At 58.8% G+C, this 14,175-nt stretch overlaps 2 protein-coding genes and 1 long non-coding RNA gene across 5 annotated transcripts in view; 2 read left to right on the top strand and 1 right to left on the bottom strand.

Moving 5' to 3' along the window:
* The first annotated feature begins 142 nt into the window (after window positions 1–142).
* Creld2 (cysteine rich with EGF like domains 2) lies at window positions 143–8,514 on the top strand. 2 transcript variants are annotated; one of them, XM_015506890.2, is made up of 10 exons: window positions 151–385; window positions 629–711; window positions 1,362–1,472; window positions 2,013–2,104; window positions 2,909–3,085; window positions 4,628–4,723; window positions 5,699–5,782; window positions 6,522–6,617; window positions 7,037–7,177; window positions 8,254–8,514. In XM_015506890.2, exons 1-10 carry the CDS (start codon window positions 260–262, stop codon window positions 8,307–8,309), a joined length of 1,062 nt encoding a protein of 353 aa, XP_015362376.1. In that variant the 5' UTR covers window positions 151–259; the 3' UTR covers window positions 8,310–8,514. The 2 variants fall into 2 exon arrangements, with proteins under 2 accessions (XP_048659176.1, XP_015362376.1); XM_048803219.1 differs by lacking the exon at window positions 6,522–6,617 and having other exon boundaries at window positions 143–385.
* On the bottom strand, window positions 7,005–11,108 carry LOC125616852. The gene is made up of 2 exons (XR_007347636.1): window positions 10,985–11,108; window positions 7,005–7,229 (listed from the first exon to the last, which is right to left on the bottom strand). It is a non-coding gene; the product is annotated as an uncharacterized LOC125616852 (long non-coding RNA).
* Window positions 10,199–14,175, top strand: part of LOC125616851 — a 10,191-nt gene continuing 6,214 nt past the window's right edge. The window contains exons 1-2 of one of the 2 annotated variants that reach the window (XM_048803220.1): window positions 10,199–10,286; window positions 13,432–13,565. In XM_048803220.1, the coding sequence (XP_048659177.1) occupies window positions 10,221–10,286; window positions 13,432–13,565 (200 nt within the window). In that variant the 5' untranslated portion in view covers window positions 10,199–10,220. Of the gene's footprint in view, window positions 10,287–10,590; window positions 10,977–13,431; window positions 13,566–14,175 lie in introns of those variants that run through there. The other variant, XR_007347635.1, reaches the window with a different exon arrangement.

Below are 14,175 nucleotides of genomic sequence, written 5' to 3'. Positions count from 1 at the left end.
TACCGCTTCCGATTTCGCGGCCCCGCCCCCTCCCGCGGTAGCTGACCCGGGGCCTTCCCATTGGTCACCGCTCGTGGCGAGCCCGGATTGGGCCACATCAGGCTGGGACAGATCCAGCCGGCCAATGGAGGTGTGCGGGCTTCGGGATGGGCGGGGCCTCGGCGGCGCCGTCAAGTAGCCCCGGGAACGGCCGGCACGCTGGCCGGGTGGGCGGAGGCCCAGCGCTCGGCCGCGGTTTGCCGCCTGTCGCCCGCCCGCCATGCGTCCACCGCCCCGCACCGCGCTTGGGTTTCTGCTGCTGCTGCTGCTGCCTCCCGCTCCGGACGCAGCTCGGAAGCTGACGCCCTGCCAGCAGTGCCGGGCACTGGTGGACAAGTTCAACCAGGTGGGCCGGGGCTTCGGGGCGGGAGCAGCAGGGACCCCGATAGGGATCCTGGGGCGGTGGGGCCGGGGCAGTGGGAGTCCTGGGAACGGGGCAGGGTCGCGGAGACTGCAAAGCTATGGACGCGAGGTCCTTGGCTGTGCGAATCAGTGTCACGGGGGACCGCAAAGTTTGGGTCGTGGTGGGGAGTGCCCCCTTGGGGGTGGGTCCCAGATGCAGAGTAGTCTAGCCCGTCCACCTCCTCAGGGGATGGCCAACACGGCTAAGAAGAACTTCGGTGGCGGCAACACAGCCTGGGAAGAGAAGACGCTGTCCAAATACGAATTCAGGTTGGCTCCCAAGCACCACCAGGGTTGTTGGAGGGCCCTATCTTGAAAGCCCAGGGTCTGCCTTTGGAACCTGAGATGAGGACAGATACACAGAAGGATCCCTTAGATGCCATCATCTGTCCTTGGTCTCCTCTGCCTCCGGCCTGGATCTAATGTGATGGCCCCTCACCGGCCTGGCTGCTTCAACCCCGCCGCCCCCTGTCCCCTGTGGTCCATTCTCCTTGCATACAGGGGATGACCTTTTGAAAATGTTAACTGAACACCAGCCTCCTGGAATGCTCCTGCCTGATTTACAAATTGAACCTCATCATAGGTTTGCATCTGTAGGTAAAAAACACGTTTAGAGGGCTTGGTACTCCAGGGTTCACGTGTCCACTTGCCCCTTGGAACGTCTCCCACAGGATAAGGGAAGAAGTGTTCTTTATCCCTGACAGGTGGGATAAATCCCCTTCCCCCTCTGCCCAGAGCCTGGTACCTGCCCGCCCTCCCTGACCACCCCAGGGTATGGGCTGCTGTGCTCTATCCATGTGTTGGTTTGAGGTCTGCTTCACTAGAGGGGCTGTGGTCCCAGCCTGGCCACAGTTAGGGCTCAGGACTTGTCTGAGTGAGCAAGCCAGTGCCCCCTGATGCTGATGGTGTTTGTGTTTCAGTGAGATCCGGCTCCTGGAGATCTTGGAAGGCCTGTGTGAGAGCAGCGACTTTGAGTGCAACCAGATGGTGGAGCAACAGGAGGAGCGCCTGGAGGCCTGGTGGCTGCAGCTGTGAGTGTGTGGCCTGGTGGCACCTGTGCAGTCACCAGACATACCCAGAAGTTGCTGAGGCAATGGTGCTCCTATATCCCCATTGTCCCTGTCTCCTGTTTTAGTCATATGCTACCAGAGTATGACTCTCACAGCCAGGAAGCTAGCTAGAAATTCCTATGCACACCTAACTCTTGTCCCCCAGAGGAGCCTCAGGAGCTCATACAGTGCCCTGTACAATGCCCCCTGCCCTCTGGGTCTCTTCCCATACTCAGTAGCAGTCTGAAAATATTACAAGGAAAACCCAGAAAAGAGCAATTCATATATTTTACTAAGTTCTTGTTACAGTATTTTTAAAATTATTGTTATTGCTAATCTTTCACTGTGTCTGATTACAAATTGAACCTCATCATAGGTTTGCATCTGTAGGTAAAAAACACATTTAGAGGGCTTGGTACTCCAGGGTCCACATGTCCACTTGCCCCTTGAAACATCTCCCACAGGATAAGGGAAGCAACTGTTCTTTGATGCTGCATTCAATGGACATTTTCAAACCATTAGGAAGAAGAAGTACCCTGACCTGTTCGAGTGGTTCTGTGTGCAGACACTGAAAGTGTGCTGTTCTCCAGGCACCTATGGGCCAGACTGCAGTGGTATGTTCTTGGGGAGATTTCAAGTCTACATCATTCCTCTAGTTTCTTTCTGGTTCCCAAGTGTTTAAAAGCCCACAGGGGTCCTGGGCTGCTTTAGCTGCATTAGCTGGTGTGTGGGACCCTGCCTCCTGTTTGCAGCAGGGACCCTCCAACACCTGCCCTGGGGGAGCAGCATCTCTGCTTAGCTTCAGAGAAGTTCTCCCTCGGACTGCAGAACTCTGAGTCGGTTCCAGTGCTCTTTTGGTGCAAGGATCACAGACTCAGCAGCCCCCACACTGCAGAGGACTGTGGCTGGGTTGTCCACTGGCCCTGATGTGAAGCACTCGTTGAAATTGGAGCTGCAACTTACTGTTGGGTTATAGAAGCCAGTCATGTTAGTCAGGCTGGGTTAGGTGGCAGTTCATGTTCACACCCTGCCTCCAGTGCTACAGCCACTTCCACCCATCTCTCCCACTTTCCCTGGCTGCGTGCTGGACGCACATGCCTCCTGGGGGTCCCGCCACCTATGCACAGGCAACCTTGAATCTTCCCAAAGTCATGCTTTGTAATGAAACCAGGAGATGTGGCTTGTTCCTGTGCAGGTAATCCAGCATCAGCCCTGTCAGCCCCTGGAGGCTGGTGTCTCCAGGTGCCATAAGCAAACTTGCAGGCCTATCTATTAGCAGGAATGTGCAGGGCTTGGATTTTAGTGAGAAATCCAAACACTCTTTGGTTAAAAGTAACTTGAGGGGTGTCCTGGAGTTTTCCCACTAGCTGCCCCTGGGTGTGTGCTGAGCATGGATTTTTGTCATTCCCCCACCCCAGCATGCCAGGGGGGCTCTAAGAGGCCCTGCAGCGGAAATGGCCACTGCAACGGAGATGGCAGCAGACAGGGGGATGGGTCCTGTCAGTGCCACATCGGATACCAGGGACCGCTCTGCAAGGACTGTGTGAGCAGCTACTTCAGCTCACTGAGGAATGAGACCCACAACATCTGCACAGGTAGGCCCAGTGCCAGTGTGCTGCCCAGCCCACCTGACAGTGAGGCTGTGGGAAGCCCTCTGCGGGAGCTGTGGAGGTGGCAACAGGGGCAGCCAGGGACTCCTTGGCCCCAGGTGTCCAGGGGAGCTTAGGAGACCTGAAGATGTGACCCTTAAGAGAGACCCTTAAGCCAAGTGCAGTGCAGCATACCTATAATCCCAGCCGCTTTGGAGGCTGAGGCAGGAGGATCATGAGTTCAAAACCAGCCTCAGCAAAAACAAAGTGCTAAGCAACTCAGCAAGACCCTGTCTCTAAACAAAACACAAAATCGGGCTGGGGAATGTGGCTCAGTGGTGAGCAATTACCTAGCATGTGTGAGGCACTGGGTTTGATCCTCAGCACCCCCCCCCATAAAAATAAATAAATAAATAAATAAATAAAGTTATCACATCCATCAACAACTAAAAGAAATTCAAAAGAAAAAAAGAAACAGCCCTGAGCCAGGCCAGGGGTGCACCTCTGTAATCCCAGCAGTTTGGTAAGCTCAGGCAGGAAGATCACAAGTTCAAAGCCAGCCTCAGCAGCTTAGCAAGGCCCTGAGCAACTTAGTGACACCCTGTCACAAAAGAGCTGGGGCTGGGGCTCAATGGTAAAGCACCCTGGGTTCAATCCCCAGTACCAGAGAAACACCACTGAACAGCCCCCAGAAGGAAAAGCTACTCATGCCTGCTGTGAGCCATTCTGGGAAGGACTCGAAGTCTCTCGTTGAGTGGCAGGTTGTCACCCCTGTGGTAGGTGCCCTTGGTTCTTGGGCTTGGCACTTAGTGTGGCACACGGGATGTGCTCATGGCCACTCAAGACAGCGATGTGGAGGGAGCAGACATGCTGAGCCTTGCAGGAGTTGGCTGCACGGGAACTAGAAGGACTCTTGGAGGCCACTCGGGTGCCTGACCCCTGCCTGGTCCCTGTGCAGCTCCCTTCCTGCGGATGGGTCCTGCTAACCCGGGCTTGGCCACAGCTCCAGGGCTGGGCAGGCTTCCCCAGGGGTCCTCCCTGGAGGGAGCCTCCAGAGCTGCCCGTCAGGTCACACAGGGCAGTGCGGCCTTGGCTCACACGCACAGTACTGGTTGCAAAGCCGCCCTCCCTCCCGCAGCACAGCTCTCCCCATCAGCGCCCTGGCCCAGGGGAGCTGTTCCTGGACTTCTGCTCAGGGTGCCTCTCGGGGACAGGTGAGGCCAGGCCTCGGATCCCTGCACTTGTCTTCCTCTCTCAGTGTTGGGGGTGTACCCACCCAGCCCGTGGGCTCCGGAGTTCGGGTGGCTGTCCTCTCCAGGCATGAAAACCCTCCGGAGTCCTGAAGGCCCCCGGAGCCTGCAGTCTGCTTTCCTCCCGAAGTCTGTAAACACCGGAACCACACGAGCAGATCCCCCTGCTGACCCACTCTTGCTTGCCTGGAACTTTTGTTCTCCTTCCTTCCGATCCCGCTGTTGAACTCGAGGTCCTCTTTCTGAAAGGAGGGTAGAGATTACAGGGCGTTTCTGACGCAGCTGCTTTGCCTTCCAGCTTGTGACGAGTCCTGCAAGACATGCTCGGGCCCGACCAACAGAGACTGCCTTGAGTGTGAAGAGGGCTGGGCGCGCGTGGAGGACACCTGCCTGGGTGAGGAGGGCACCGGGCCAGGGGACCCCACGGGGCATGAGGGTCGTAGCGGGCTCTCATCCACTGCTGTGTCTCTGCCCTGTTCTGGTTGGTGAGAAGGTGATCTGGTGTTTTCATGGCCTGGGTAGAGGCTGATGTGTGACAGTTTTAGGAAGGACTGTCCCTGCCACAGTGTCCTTGTTGCCAGTGGCCCAGGGTGGCTGGGAGCTGCTGGTCCAAGCTGCCCCCTGGGTGGCTGACTGTACCAAGAGCTCACCTTCCATCTCAGGCAGGGTTGGGGGCCTCCCTGGGCCGACACCCCACTGTGCCTGTCCTGTAGGGGGACCTCTGTCCTGGTGTGCAGGCCCAGAGAAACTGAAGCACACACCTCCCCTGGAGAGCTGCGTCCAGCCACCAGCTGCCTGTGACCTTCCACCACCCTGACTCACAGCTGCTCTGGCTTCTTGCCTAGCAGGGGAGGTGACCCAGATCCCACCTTGGGGCACTGCCCCAATGCAGGCCTGCTCTGTGCTCTGCGTCATGGTGCTGGGAGGCTCTGTCCTGGCCGACACACCATTGTCCGCTTGTTTCCTGCCTGCCTGTGGCCACCACCTGCTCCAGTCCTCTTTTGTGTTACCCCCTCTACTGTAACCACTTTGTAGCATCCTGGAGAGCGGGCACCAGCCTGGCCTTGCTGCAGCCAGGTGCTTGGTGGTGCCCTCCCCGTCTGTGGGCATTGGTTTTGCTCTTTCCTCTCAGCAGCTGCTCAGCCTTAGGCACATTGGGGGCGTGGCCCCACAGGTTTCACCCTGGGGGAGGACCCCAGGTGCCCAAGTACCAGAGGTTTGTCATGGCTCCCACTGCAGCCCGTCCACCTGGTGCCAAGTGCCCAGCATGACAGGCTGCCACCTCGTCCCCACCCCTGCCCTTGGAGGTCTCAGGATGGTGGCTGTGGGGACTGGTGTCCACCCAGGCAGCCTTGCTATTCCGTTCCAGATGTGGATGAGTGTGCGGCTGAGACGCCTCCCTGCAGTGAGACGCAGTACTGTGAGAACGTCAATGGCTCCTACACGTGTGAAGGTCTGGCGTGGGCACATCGTCCTCTCTGGGCTGGGGGGCTCTTGGACCTCAGGTCCACCGGTCACCTCTGGCTCTGCCACAGGCCTTGGTCCTCCTCCCTCGGCAGCATGCTGCCAACTCGTGCGTCACACGAGGGGCTGGGGGCACGGCCTTCTCCACACTCCCTTGAACCGTCTGGTGTGTTTCTCACCCTTACGTACTTGGGCTGCCGTTGTAGGTCAAGCTTTTAACATTGACTGTTGTCTGGGATCAGTTTTCAAATTGCCCTGCCAGGGGGATGTATGTGGAGGGTCATTCCGTCCCCAAGAAGGTCATGCCGCTTCATGGTCCCCGCAGACCCCCATGTCTGCAGCTCTGCTGTTGCAGCCGGGTCCTGACCAGGAGGTCACACTGGAGACCTTGTAGTCCCCGGCAGAGATTTTCCCAGGTTCCTCCTGGACGGACAAATTTCTGTCACCCATCTTGAGGTGACTTTGGGAAAAGTTCAAGTCCTGTTTCCACTTCAGCAAGAGACTTGGGAAGGACTGTTGTATTCCGTGCTTCTCCTGCCCGGAGTGCTTTCTCTCGGCTCTTTGGGAGTTTGACGGTCACAGGTGGTCATTACAAAGTCACTCCAGTGGTTGATGAGGGAAAAACCTGAATTCCCACCTCTGTGGGCGCCTCTGACCCTCATCAGTGTGGCTCAGGCCCTGCACTGGCGTGGAAGGTGGTCTGACGTCCCTTCCCTCCTCGTTTCTAGAGTGTGACTCCACCTGTGTGGGCTGCACGGGAAAAGGCCCAGCAAAGTGTAAAGAGTGTGTCTCTGGCTACTCGAAAGAGGATGGCCAGTGTGCAGGTCAGTGAGCTTGTTTCTGCCGGAGATGGGACCTCCCAGGGACCACTGTGAGCCCTAAGGAACCATCACCCCAGTGGATGGGAAATTGCTCTCCTTTTCCTGCAGACAGGTCCTCCACCTTTCCTGGGTGGGGACCGGGGGATGGTGGCCAGTTGTAGCCGTGAGTGCTGAGGCTGGGGGTGCTCAGCCCTTGGCTCTAGGCCACTCACGGTGGTGTCCCAGGCTTCCTGCCTACACACTGCCTGGTGTCTCTTGTTTCCTGCAGTCAGGGGCCTGGCCTCTCCCTTGAAGCCTCTCCTGATCTCCATCACTCCTGTCTCTGACACGCAACCCCTGGACCTCCCGGGGTGGATTTCATGGTCTCTGGTGTGTATTTGCTAAAAGAAGTGATTTATGGAAACTGGACGTTTTTATTTCAGATGTAGACGAATGCTCACTAGCAGAAAAAGCATGTAAGAGGAAAAACGAGAACTGCTACAACACCCCGGGGAGCTTCGTCTGCGTGTGTCCTGAAGGCTTCGAAGAAACGGAAGACGCTTGTGTGCAGACGGCACAGGGTGGTGAGTGGGGCGGCCTTGGCTCCCAGGTGCTGGGCTTGGGGACACCTGCTGCCTGTAGGAACAAACAGGAGAGCAGTCTTGGGGTGACAGGTTCCTGGGAGGCAGCTGTGGGCAACCTCGGCAGCTCACGCCGGGCACCAGCTCCACAGGACACAGACAAGCTGGGGCAGTGGACAGCACCTAGTGGAGGAGTAGTGTTCAGGCTGGACAGTGGGGTCCAAGGTGAGGCCAGGTCGGCAGGTCGCTGCAGGGAAGGAGAGGTGGAGGGTCGGAGAGCAAGATGGTCCCACTGAGGGTCTGGGTCAGTTTTCTGGGGCTTCAGCAACAGAAGGGTACTCTCTGTGTTCTGGAGCCCGAGGTCAGGGTGTGGCGGGGCCTGCTCTTTCTGAGCCTGTGAGGGAGGGTCTGTCCAGGCCCATCTTTACATGGTTGTCCGTGTATGGGTGTCCAACTTTCTGAACTGTGGTTTCTGTGAGGAGTCCACCGGTCCCATTGGCCCCAGGCCCACCCCAGCGACCTGATCTTGAAGGTCATCTGCAGATACCCTATTTCCAAACAAGACCACACTTGCAGGTGCAGGGTGGGACTTGAGCATCTCTGGGAGGCACAGTTCAGCCTTGGGGGGGGGGGTCTTGTAAAGTTCTAGAATGTGGAGAGGGAGCGGGCAGTGTTCAGGGAGATGACAGCAAGAGTTTTGCAGAACCAGGAAGGTAAGATCCAGAAGCCCCATCCATAGGCCCTGCTTGTGCAGGAGCCAGAGAGGAGAGAGCTTGGCCTCAGCAGTGAGGCAGGGCTGGAGGCCGGGCCCCAGAGCCCTCTGCTGCCCCATTTCCCAGGCGCTCCAGTCTGCGCCTTAGGCCTCTGTGCAGCCCACTGCCTGCCTGGGCACCCCGGCTGTAGGTGCTAGGCGCAGTGCCTTCCTCCTGGGCTGCCCTGGAAGGCTGCAGGTCCAGGGGGAGCCAGGGCATGGGCCAGGGTGTGTTGGGACGTGAGCTCCGCGTGCCCCGTGTGCCCCAGTGAAGATGTGAGGCCTTCCCATGGGCCTTTGGTCAGTGATCCCTGTCGCCTCCTGACAGAAGTCCCGGAAGAAAACCCAGCACAGCCACAGCCGCCCTCACGTGAGGATCTGTGACAGCGTCCGGGTCAAAGTCAGTCCCACCCTTTAAATTATTGAGAGTGGCGTCCTGTGGGAAAGGCCCTGTGGATGGCGGGGGAGGAGCTTGTCCTTGGAATGGGACGCTCACCTGGCCCTTTAAAAGCTGCACTTCTCGATTGTTCTTGAGCAGATTTGTATATTTTGATACCATTCTTTATAATAAAATTGACCATTGAAAGTAGTTGGAAACAGCGCGCGTGGGCTCATCTTGCTGACCCTGTGGACCTTGAGCACTGCCCGGTTTGCGCCTGTCCTGCCCCAGCAGGGACAAGCAGGACTGCCTGGGCCTGCAGAGGGCACAGCAGGGCAGCATGTCGGGTGCCCGCAGGCCTTCCCCAGCAGGGCTGTGTGGGGAGGGCCCTGCCTGCACTGCTGCCTCAGGCCCTCAACCTGGGGCTGCTGGGGCTCAGAAGTGTCCCCTGTGTGGAAGGCTTGTTCCCCAGCCAGTGGTGCTCTTGGGAGGTCGGGAGCATCCTCTACAGGGCTGTTGGGACCCCATCCCTTCTGTGTGCTTTCAGCTCCCACCATGACACTCTGCCTCACCGTAGGCCCAAGCAAGGCGGCTAATCAGTCAAGGATGGGAACAAACAACCTTTGCTCTTTTTAAGTTGATGGCCTCAGGTGGGGAAGGACCGACTTTGTGTGTTGCTTTGAAGAAGAAGAGTCCTACCAACCCCAGGGTCAGGTCCTCATCTGAGAATGAAGAAAGTCTCAGAAGAAAGGCAGCTGTGGGGTGGAGAGGCTGTGGCCTCCTGCAGCCCCACTGGGATGCCCCACCTCCCCACACGACCTGCCCTGCTCAACATAGAGAGACAGAGGACAGATCCTCCACTGTGTCCCTCCAGGAGGGAGGCTCGGGTCCCCAGGGGTCCGCCAGCCCCAGCCCCCTGGCTTCCTGGTGCCCTCCTGCTGCTCTCCTCATCCATGTGGGATGGTGGGAAGGGGTGACCCTTCCTGCTGTGTCCTCCTTCCCCTGCCTTGACCTGACAGAACCACTGGCCACACCTCCACGCACAGGCCGACTTGGTCACTCTGATTTCTTCCAGGTCTGTCCACCCGTCCCACTTGCCACACTGGCTCTCTCCTCTCCATCTCCCAAGGGGACCTGAAAGCAGCCTGGCTCACCCTGCACAGGCTGCCTGGTCCAAGTGGGTAGGGAGCCTGAATGGGGGCAGAGGTGGCCAGTAAGCTGACACAGCTGTCTCCCTGGGAGCTAAGAGGACTGTCCAGAGACAACTATAGTATTCAGGCCCAGTGGCCTTGGCCAGCAGGGAAGCAGCTGGGGAGACCCTCTGGGGCTTCTAGGGTGGGCAGAGCATGGAGAGGGCACAGTGATAGTGGGAAGGAGCAAGAGGCAGGGAGTGGGCAAGGATGTGGCTGAGTCTCTGGGGGACCAAATGGCCACTGGATCTCAAGTGGAAGGATGGAGCCTGCAGTCAGGAGACAACCAGGACCCCCCCAAGGGCGGCACAGATGAGGGAGGTTGTTGGAAAAGGCAGGTCTGCACTGGAGGTGCCTGGGGGTTCAGATGTGTGTGACGGCTGGCAGCTGTCTGCAGCTGGTGGGAGGCCAGGGGAGCTAGAAGGAAGCTCCTGGCCCTGGGGTACCTCAAGAGGTCCGGATATGGCGGGGGGCGGGCACCTGTGCACAACAGCATGTGGGGGTCTAGCAAGCCCAGCTTCCTGCCAGGTCCCCCAGGTGGGGTGGCATGTGAAGCCAGGCCAGATCTCAGTGGCATAGCCCCAGAACTGCAGCCTTCTGTCCCCTGAAATCCAGAAGGTCCTCTAGGTGGCACTGTGTTCCGGCTCAGCAGCCCAGGGCAGTGTAGGGTACATGGCATGTCTCTCTCCTGTGGGTGGTGCCATAGGTGTCCTGAAAGGCCTGGGGATGGGTAGTTGCTGGGACACTGGTCACCGCGGGGCTCCCGCACCTGTCTCAGGGCGGAGGGAAGAGGTGAGGTGGGCAAAGGTCAGCTGTCCTTGCCCCTGGGGACACGCCCCAGATCCCCCCCATCTGCCCCCAAGCTGGCACTGCTGAGTGACCAGCTCCTCCTCTCCTGCTGAGGCTGGAACGACACCAAAGCCTCAGCTTTCTCACCTGTGAACAGGGGGGTTGTTCCCAGCAGAAGGAGCTGGGGCCACAGGGGGTGACCCGCCCGAAACGGGAGCAGGGAGTTGGGCAAGGGTGCGAATCGGGCAGAAAGGGGTGGACGGGGCTGGGCGGGGCGAGGGGCGTAGCGGGCTCCACGGCGGAAGTGCGGGGACGTGGGCCCGGCGGGCTTGCTCCTGGGCGCCCCTACCGGCCTCCAGGGGCTGCCCCGGGGCTGGCGCGCGCTCCCGCCCGCAGACTCCCAACCTCGCCCGGGCCGCAAGGCGCGCGGCCGGCAGGCGGCGCTGAGGGACTGTTCAGGCCGGGCCACCGCCTGGACAGCTGCTTCCTGAAGCCCTGTGACCGCGACAGGCCCGCTCCCCCGTCCCTCACCCCACCGCGGTCCCCAAGCGTGGGCGCAGCGGGAGCCTGGCAAGTTCTCTCTTGGGCCAGCATCAACATTGCACGGATGGGAAAGGAGCCCTCCTTAGGTGACCTGGGTTCTGCCCAGTGCTTTCTCACCTGACCTAGAGTTCTGCCACAGCTGGTCCTAAGGTACCCACCTGCCATCCCTCTCCTCAGCAGATGGCCTCTCTCCAGGTCAGCAGGGAGTTTAGTTATGAACCAGGGAGTCGGGGGTTCTGCCAGTCTCTTGGTGGGAGCTGAGGCTGGGGTCGGCAGGCAACACAGCACACTCTGGGGCCTCTGCCCAGGTCCTGAAGGACACACACCCAGGTCCGGCACACAGCCAGGCTTCATCCCAGCAGAACTGGCCTTCCTTGGCCTTTGGCCTGTGGGGCTGGAAGCTTCTGGAAGTGCCCTGCCACCACTCCCCCACACTAACTCCTGTAGAGTGTGTCTTGATGCAGGGGTTCTGGAGACTGAGGTCTCTGTGAGCCCCACATTCTCAGCAGGTAGTCACTATGTCCCCAGGAGCTTGGAACAATGTCTGGAGACACTGGTTCCTATGACTGGGTGAGGGAGGGAGTCCGTGGGGCCAGGGATGTGCTCACCACCTTCATGTGCACAGGACAGTGCAGAATGACCAGGGTGCCCGCTACGGCAGGGAGATGCTGATGGAAGCCTTTGGGTGGCCAGCTGGACCCCAGCCCAGGTGGATGGAAAGAAGGGGCATGCTGAGAACACAGACCTGCTCTGTGGGGACAGTCACACCTCTCCTGCAGTGACCAGTACCTTCTCACCCTGAGGCACCCTCACTGTCCAGTGGGTGCATGGCCTCTGTCCTCTCACAGCATGGTCGTGTGGTCACTGTGCCAGCACAGAGACTGATGGCTGGCTGGCTGTGTCACCTGCTAGGCTATTATCTCTACCTGGTTATCCAAAGCCTCCTGCATGGTGGTATATTCTGGTGGGTGTTAAAAGGAATTTAAATTGTCCATATCTAGCCAGACACAGTGGCCACACCTGTAATCCCAGCAACTGAAATCTGAAGCAGGAGGATTGCAAGTTCGAGGTCAGCCTCAGCAACTTAGTGAGGTCCTGTCACTAAATAAAAAATAAAAAGGGCCAGGTGCAGTGGCACATATCTATAATCCCAGGGGCTTGGGAGGCTGAGGCAGGAGGATCACGAGTTCAAAGCCAGCCTCAGTAGCTTAGCAAGGCCCTAAGCAACTCAGCAAGACCCCATCTCTAAGTAAAATATAAAAAGGGGGCTGGAGTGTGGCTCAGTGGTTAGCTAAGTACCTCTGAGTTCAGTCCCTAGTATCAAAAACAAAAAGTCCACATCTGTGTGTTAGGCCATCTGCATAGCTCTCCCCAACCCCCTCATCCTGACAGCTCCATCTTTCTCTGACCAGTCCCCTGAACAGCCAGACAGGCCACTTATCCACTATTCTACTTGGCAGATGGCCACTACCCGCATGCTGGTCCTGACTCTCCCTAAGTCAGCTGGCCATAGGAACCCCTGTCCGGCCACTGCCTGAGCCCAGGGCCAAGCAGAGGTGCAGGGGTACTGGTGCCACGTGGCAGGTCCATGCAGGCTGCACCACTGCGCACTGTGTTCTGCGCTCCCAGGCGCACCCTCTCCGCCCGTAATGACCATCCCTGGACCATCCAAACTTACAGAGGGCAGATCCAAAAGAGCTGGTGCCATGGTCAGTCCAAGCACACTGTCACGAGTGTCCTATGGCCAGGCATTGCCTCTCCTCCAGGGTCAGCCTTGCTCTGCATCTGGGCTGTCTGCAGGGCCTTCCACAGTCACTTGGCCATAAACCTAGTTGCTGAGGCTGGTTTTGAACCCAGGTTGACCCATTAGAGTGTCTGTCTATAGGGTCAGGTCACTGGGGACACTTGTGTGCAGGCTGCTCCTGTTTGGGTGCCCCGGTCAGAGTTGCCCTTTGGTGTCCCCAGTGTTGGGCTGCATCAGCCCCAAGTGTGGAGCTCCTGCTTCATGGCCACTGCTGCCTTCGCATGCTGTGCATTTTTTGTAGTGAAGGTCGCAGGGTGCAGCCATGTTGACCCTGCTCAGAGGGGATCCTCATTCCAGTGCATGTGTCCCACAAGTACCCAGGGTGCTGGCCACTTCTCTGCCATCTGGTGTCATTAGCGGGGACACTGGCACAGAGGCCTGTGTGATGTTCCAGGATATCCCGCAGTGCAGGGCTCCAGACTGTTGGGAGGGTGAGAATCACCACAGCCCTGGGGAAGGGCCACGTGTGCACTCCGTGTGCCATGAGCCTGCAGACCCTCCTGCTGGGTGGGGGCCACACCACAGCTCTGGAGCCAGGGAAACTCGCTCTCCTGAAGACCCAGGTCTGGTGCTATTTGGGTTGTTCTTGCAGTGCCCTCCCTCTGGGCCCACCCACATGCCCCTGTAGGGGCCAGACATCTACGAAGATGCCAGGGACCACCACCCTAGCATCTTTTGGGTCTTAAAATAACTTCCAGGATGTCACACTTGTGGTTTACTCTTTGTCGAGGACAGTTGCAGAGGTCTGCACTAGACTTTTCTGCTACTATGGTTAGGTATATCTGTCCCTCTCTGTTCTAGGACTGGAGAAATGACCCCTGGTGGCTGTGCACACTCTATTGGTGGTATGACCTGGCTGCCATAATGTCCACCCTCTGGACACCTCCCTGTCCTGTGGGAATCCCCCATCCTTATGGCCAGGACAGCAGTGACAGGTAGGTGTGGAGGGGATCATTGTGGAGTGACTGGGGGAGCACAGGGGCCTGTGGCACTGTCCACACTCCAAGAGTTGTTAAACCCACAGGGGTGTCGGGCTGCTGGCCATGCTCCAGTAGATCCCAGGGGTTGAAAATGAGCATCACTGGCTGGGGGGCAGTAGGCTGGAAGAAGCAGGGCCTGGTTCCTGGGGATAGTGTCCGCATGTGGTTGGGTTCAGCCTGGGTCCTCTGCGGGGACTGCAAGCCCCTCAGGACACACTCCCTCTGTGCCTGGCTCAGCGGGCTCTCAAAATGCCCACTGGGGCTGGCTCTGCACCAGGAGGGACTGCGGCCAGCTGGAGCAGAAAGACCTCCTAAAGACCTGCCTCCGATCCCCGGGGTCTTCGGAGAGATGTTTTAGTATCCCACCCGCTGTCAAGGACCCGGTCCTTTGGCACCCATTGCCTGCAGCCGGGCATCTTGTGCGGGGGGCGCCCCGGGCTGCGCCCCCCCAGGCCCTCCGCCGCTGGAGGGAAGGTTGGCCTCCGGCCTCTGCGCACTTTCAGCCGGGGCGCGCGGATCCCACAGCGGTGGGACGACAGAGGGGCGACCCCTGAGAGTCCCTTCC

The sequence above is a fragment of the Marmota marmota genome, unplaced genomic scaffold (genome assembly GCF_001458135.2).
Source record: "Marmota marmota marmota unplaced genomic scaffold, marMar, whole genome shotgun sequence".
NCBI classification, from domain to species: Eukaryota; Metazoa; Chordata; class Mammalia; order Rodentia; family Sciuridae; genus Marmota; species Marmota marmota.
The sequence above is the reverse complement of the archived record's forward strand: the minus strand, read 5'-3'. Positions and strand labels throughout refer to the sequence as shown.

What these genes read in the sequence shown, in the direction of transcription:
- Creld2 (XM_015506890.2), top strand. Translation starts at nt 260, where the DNA reads ATGCGTCCACCGCCCCGCACCGCGCTTGGGTTTCTGCTGCTGCTGCTG. An exon ending in CTGTCCAAATACGAATTCAG is followed by an intron (nt 712 to 1,361) that starts GTTGGCTCCCAA and finishes TTTGTGTTTCAG; the next exon opens with TGAGATCCGGCTCCTGGAGA. An exon ending in GAGGCCTGGTGGCTGCAGCT is followed by an intron (nt 1,473 to 2,012) that starts GTGAGTGTGTGG and finishes TCAAACCATTAG; the next exon opens with GAAGAAGAAGTACCCTGACC.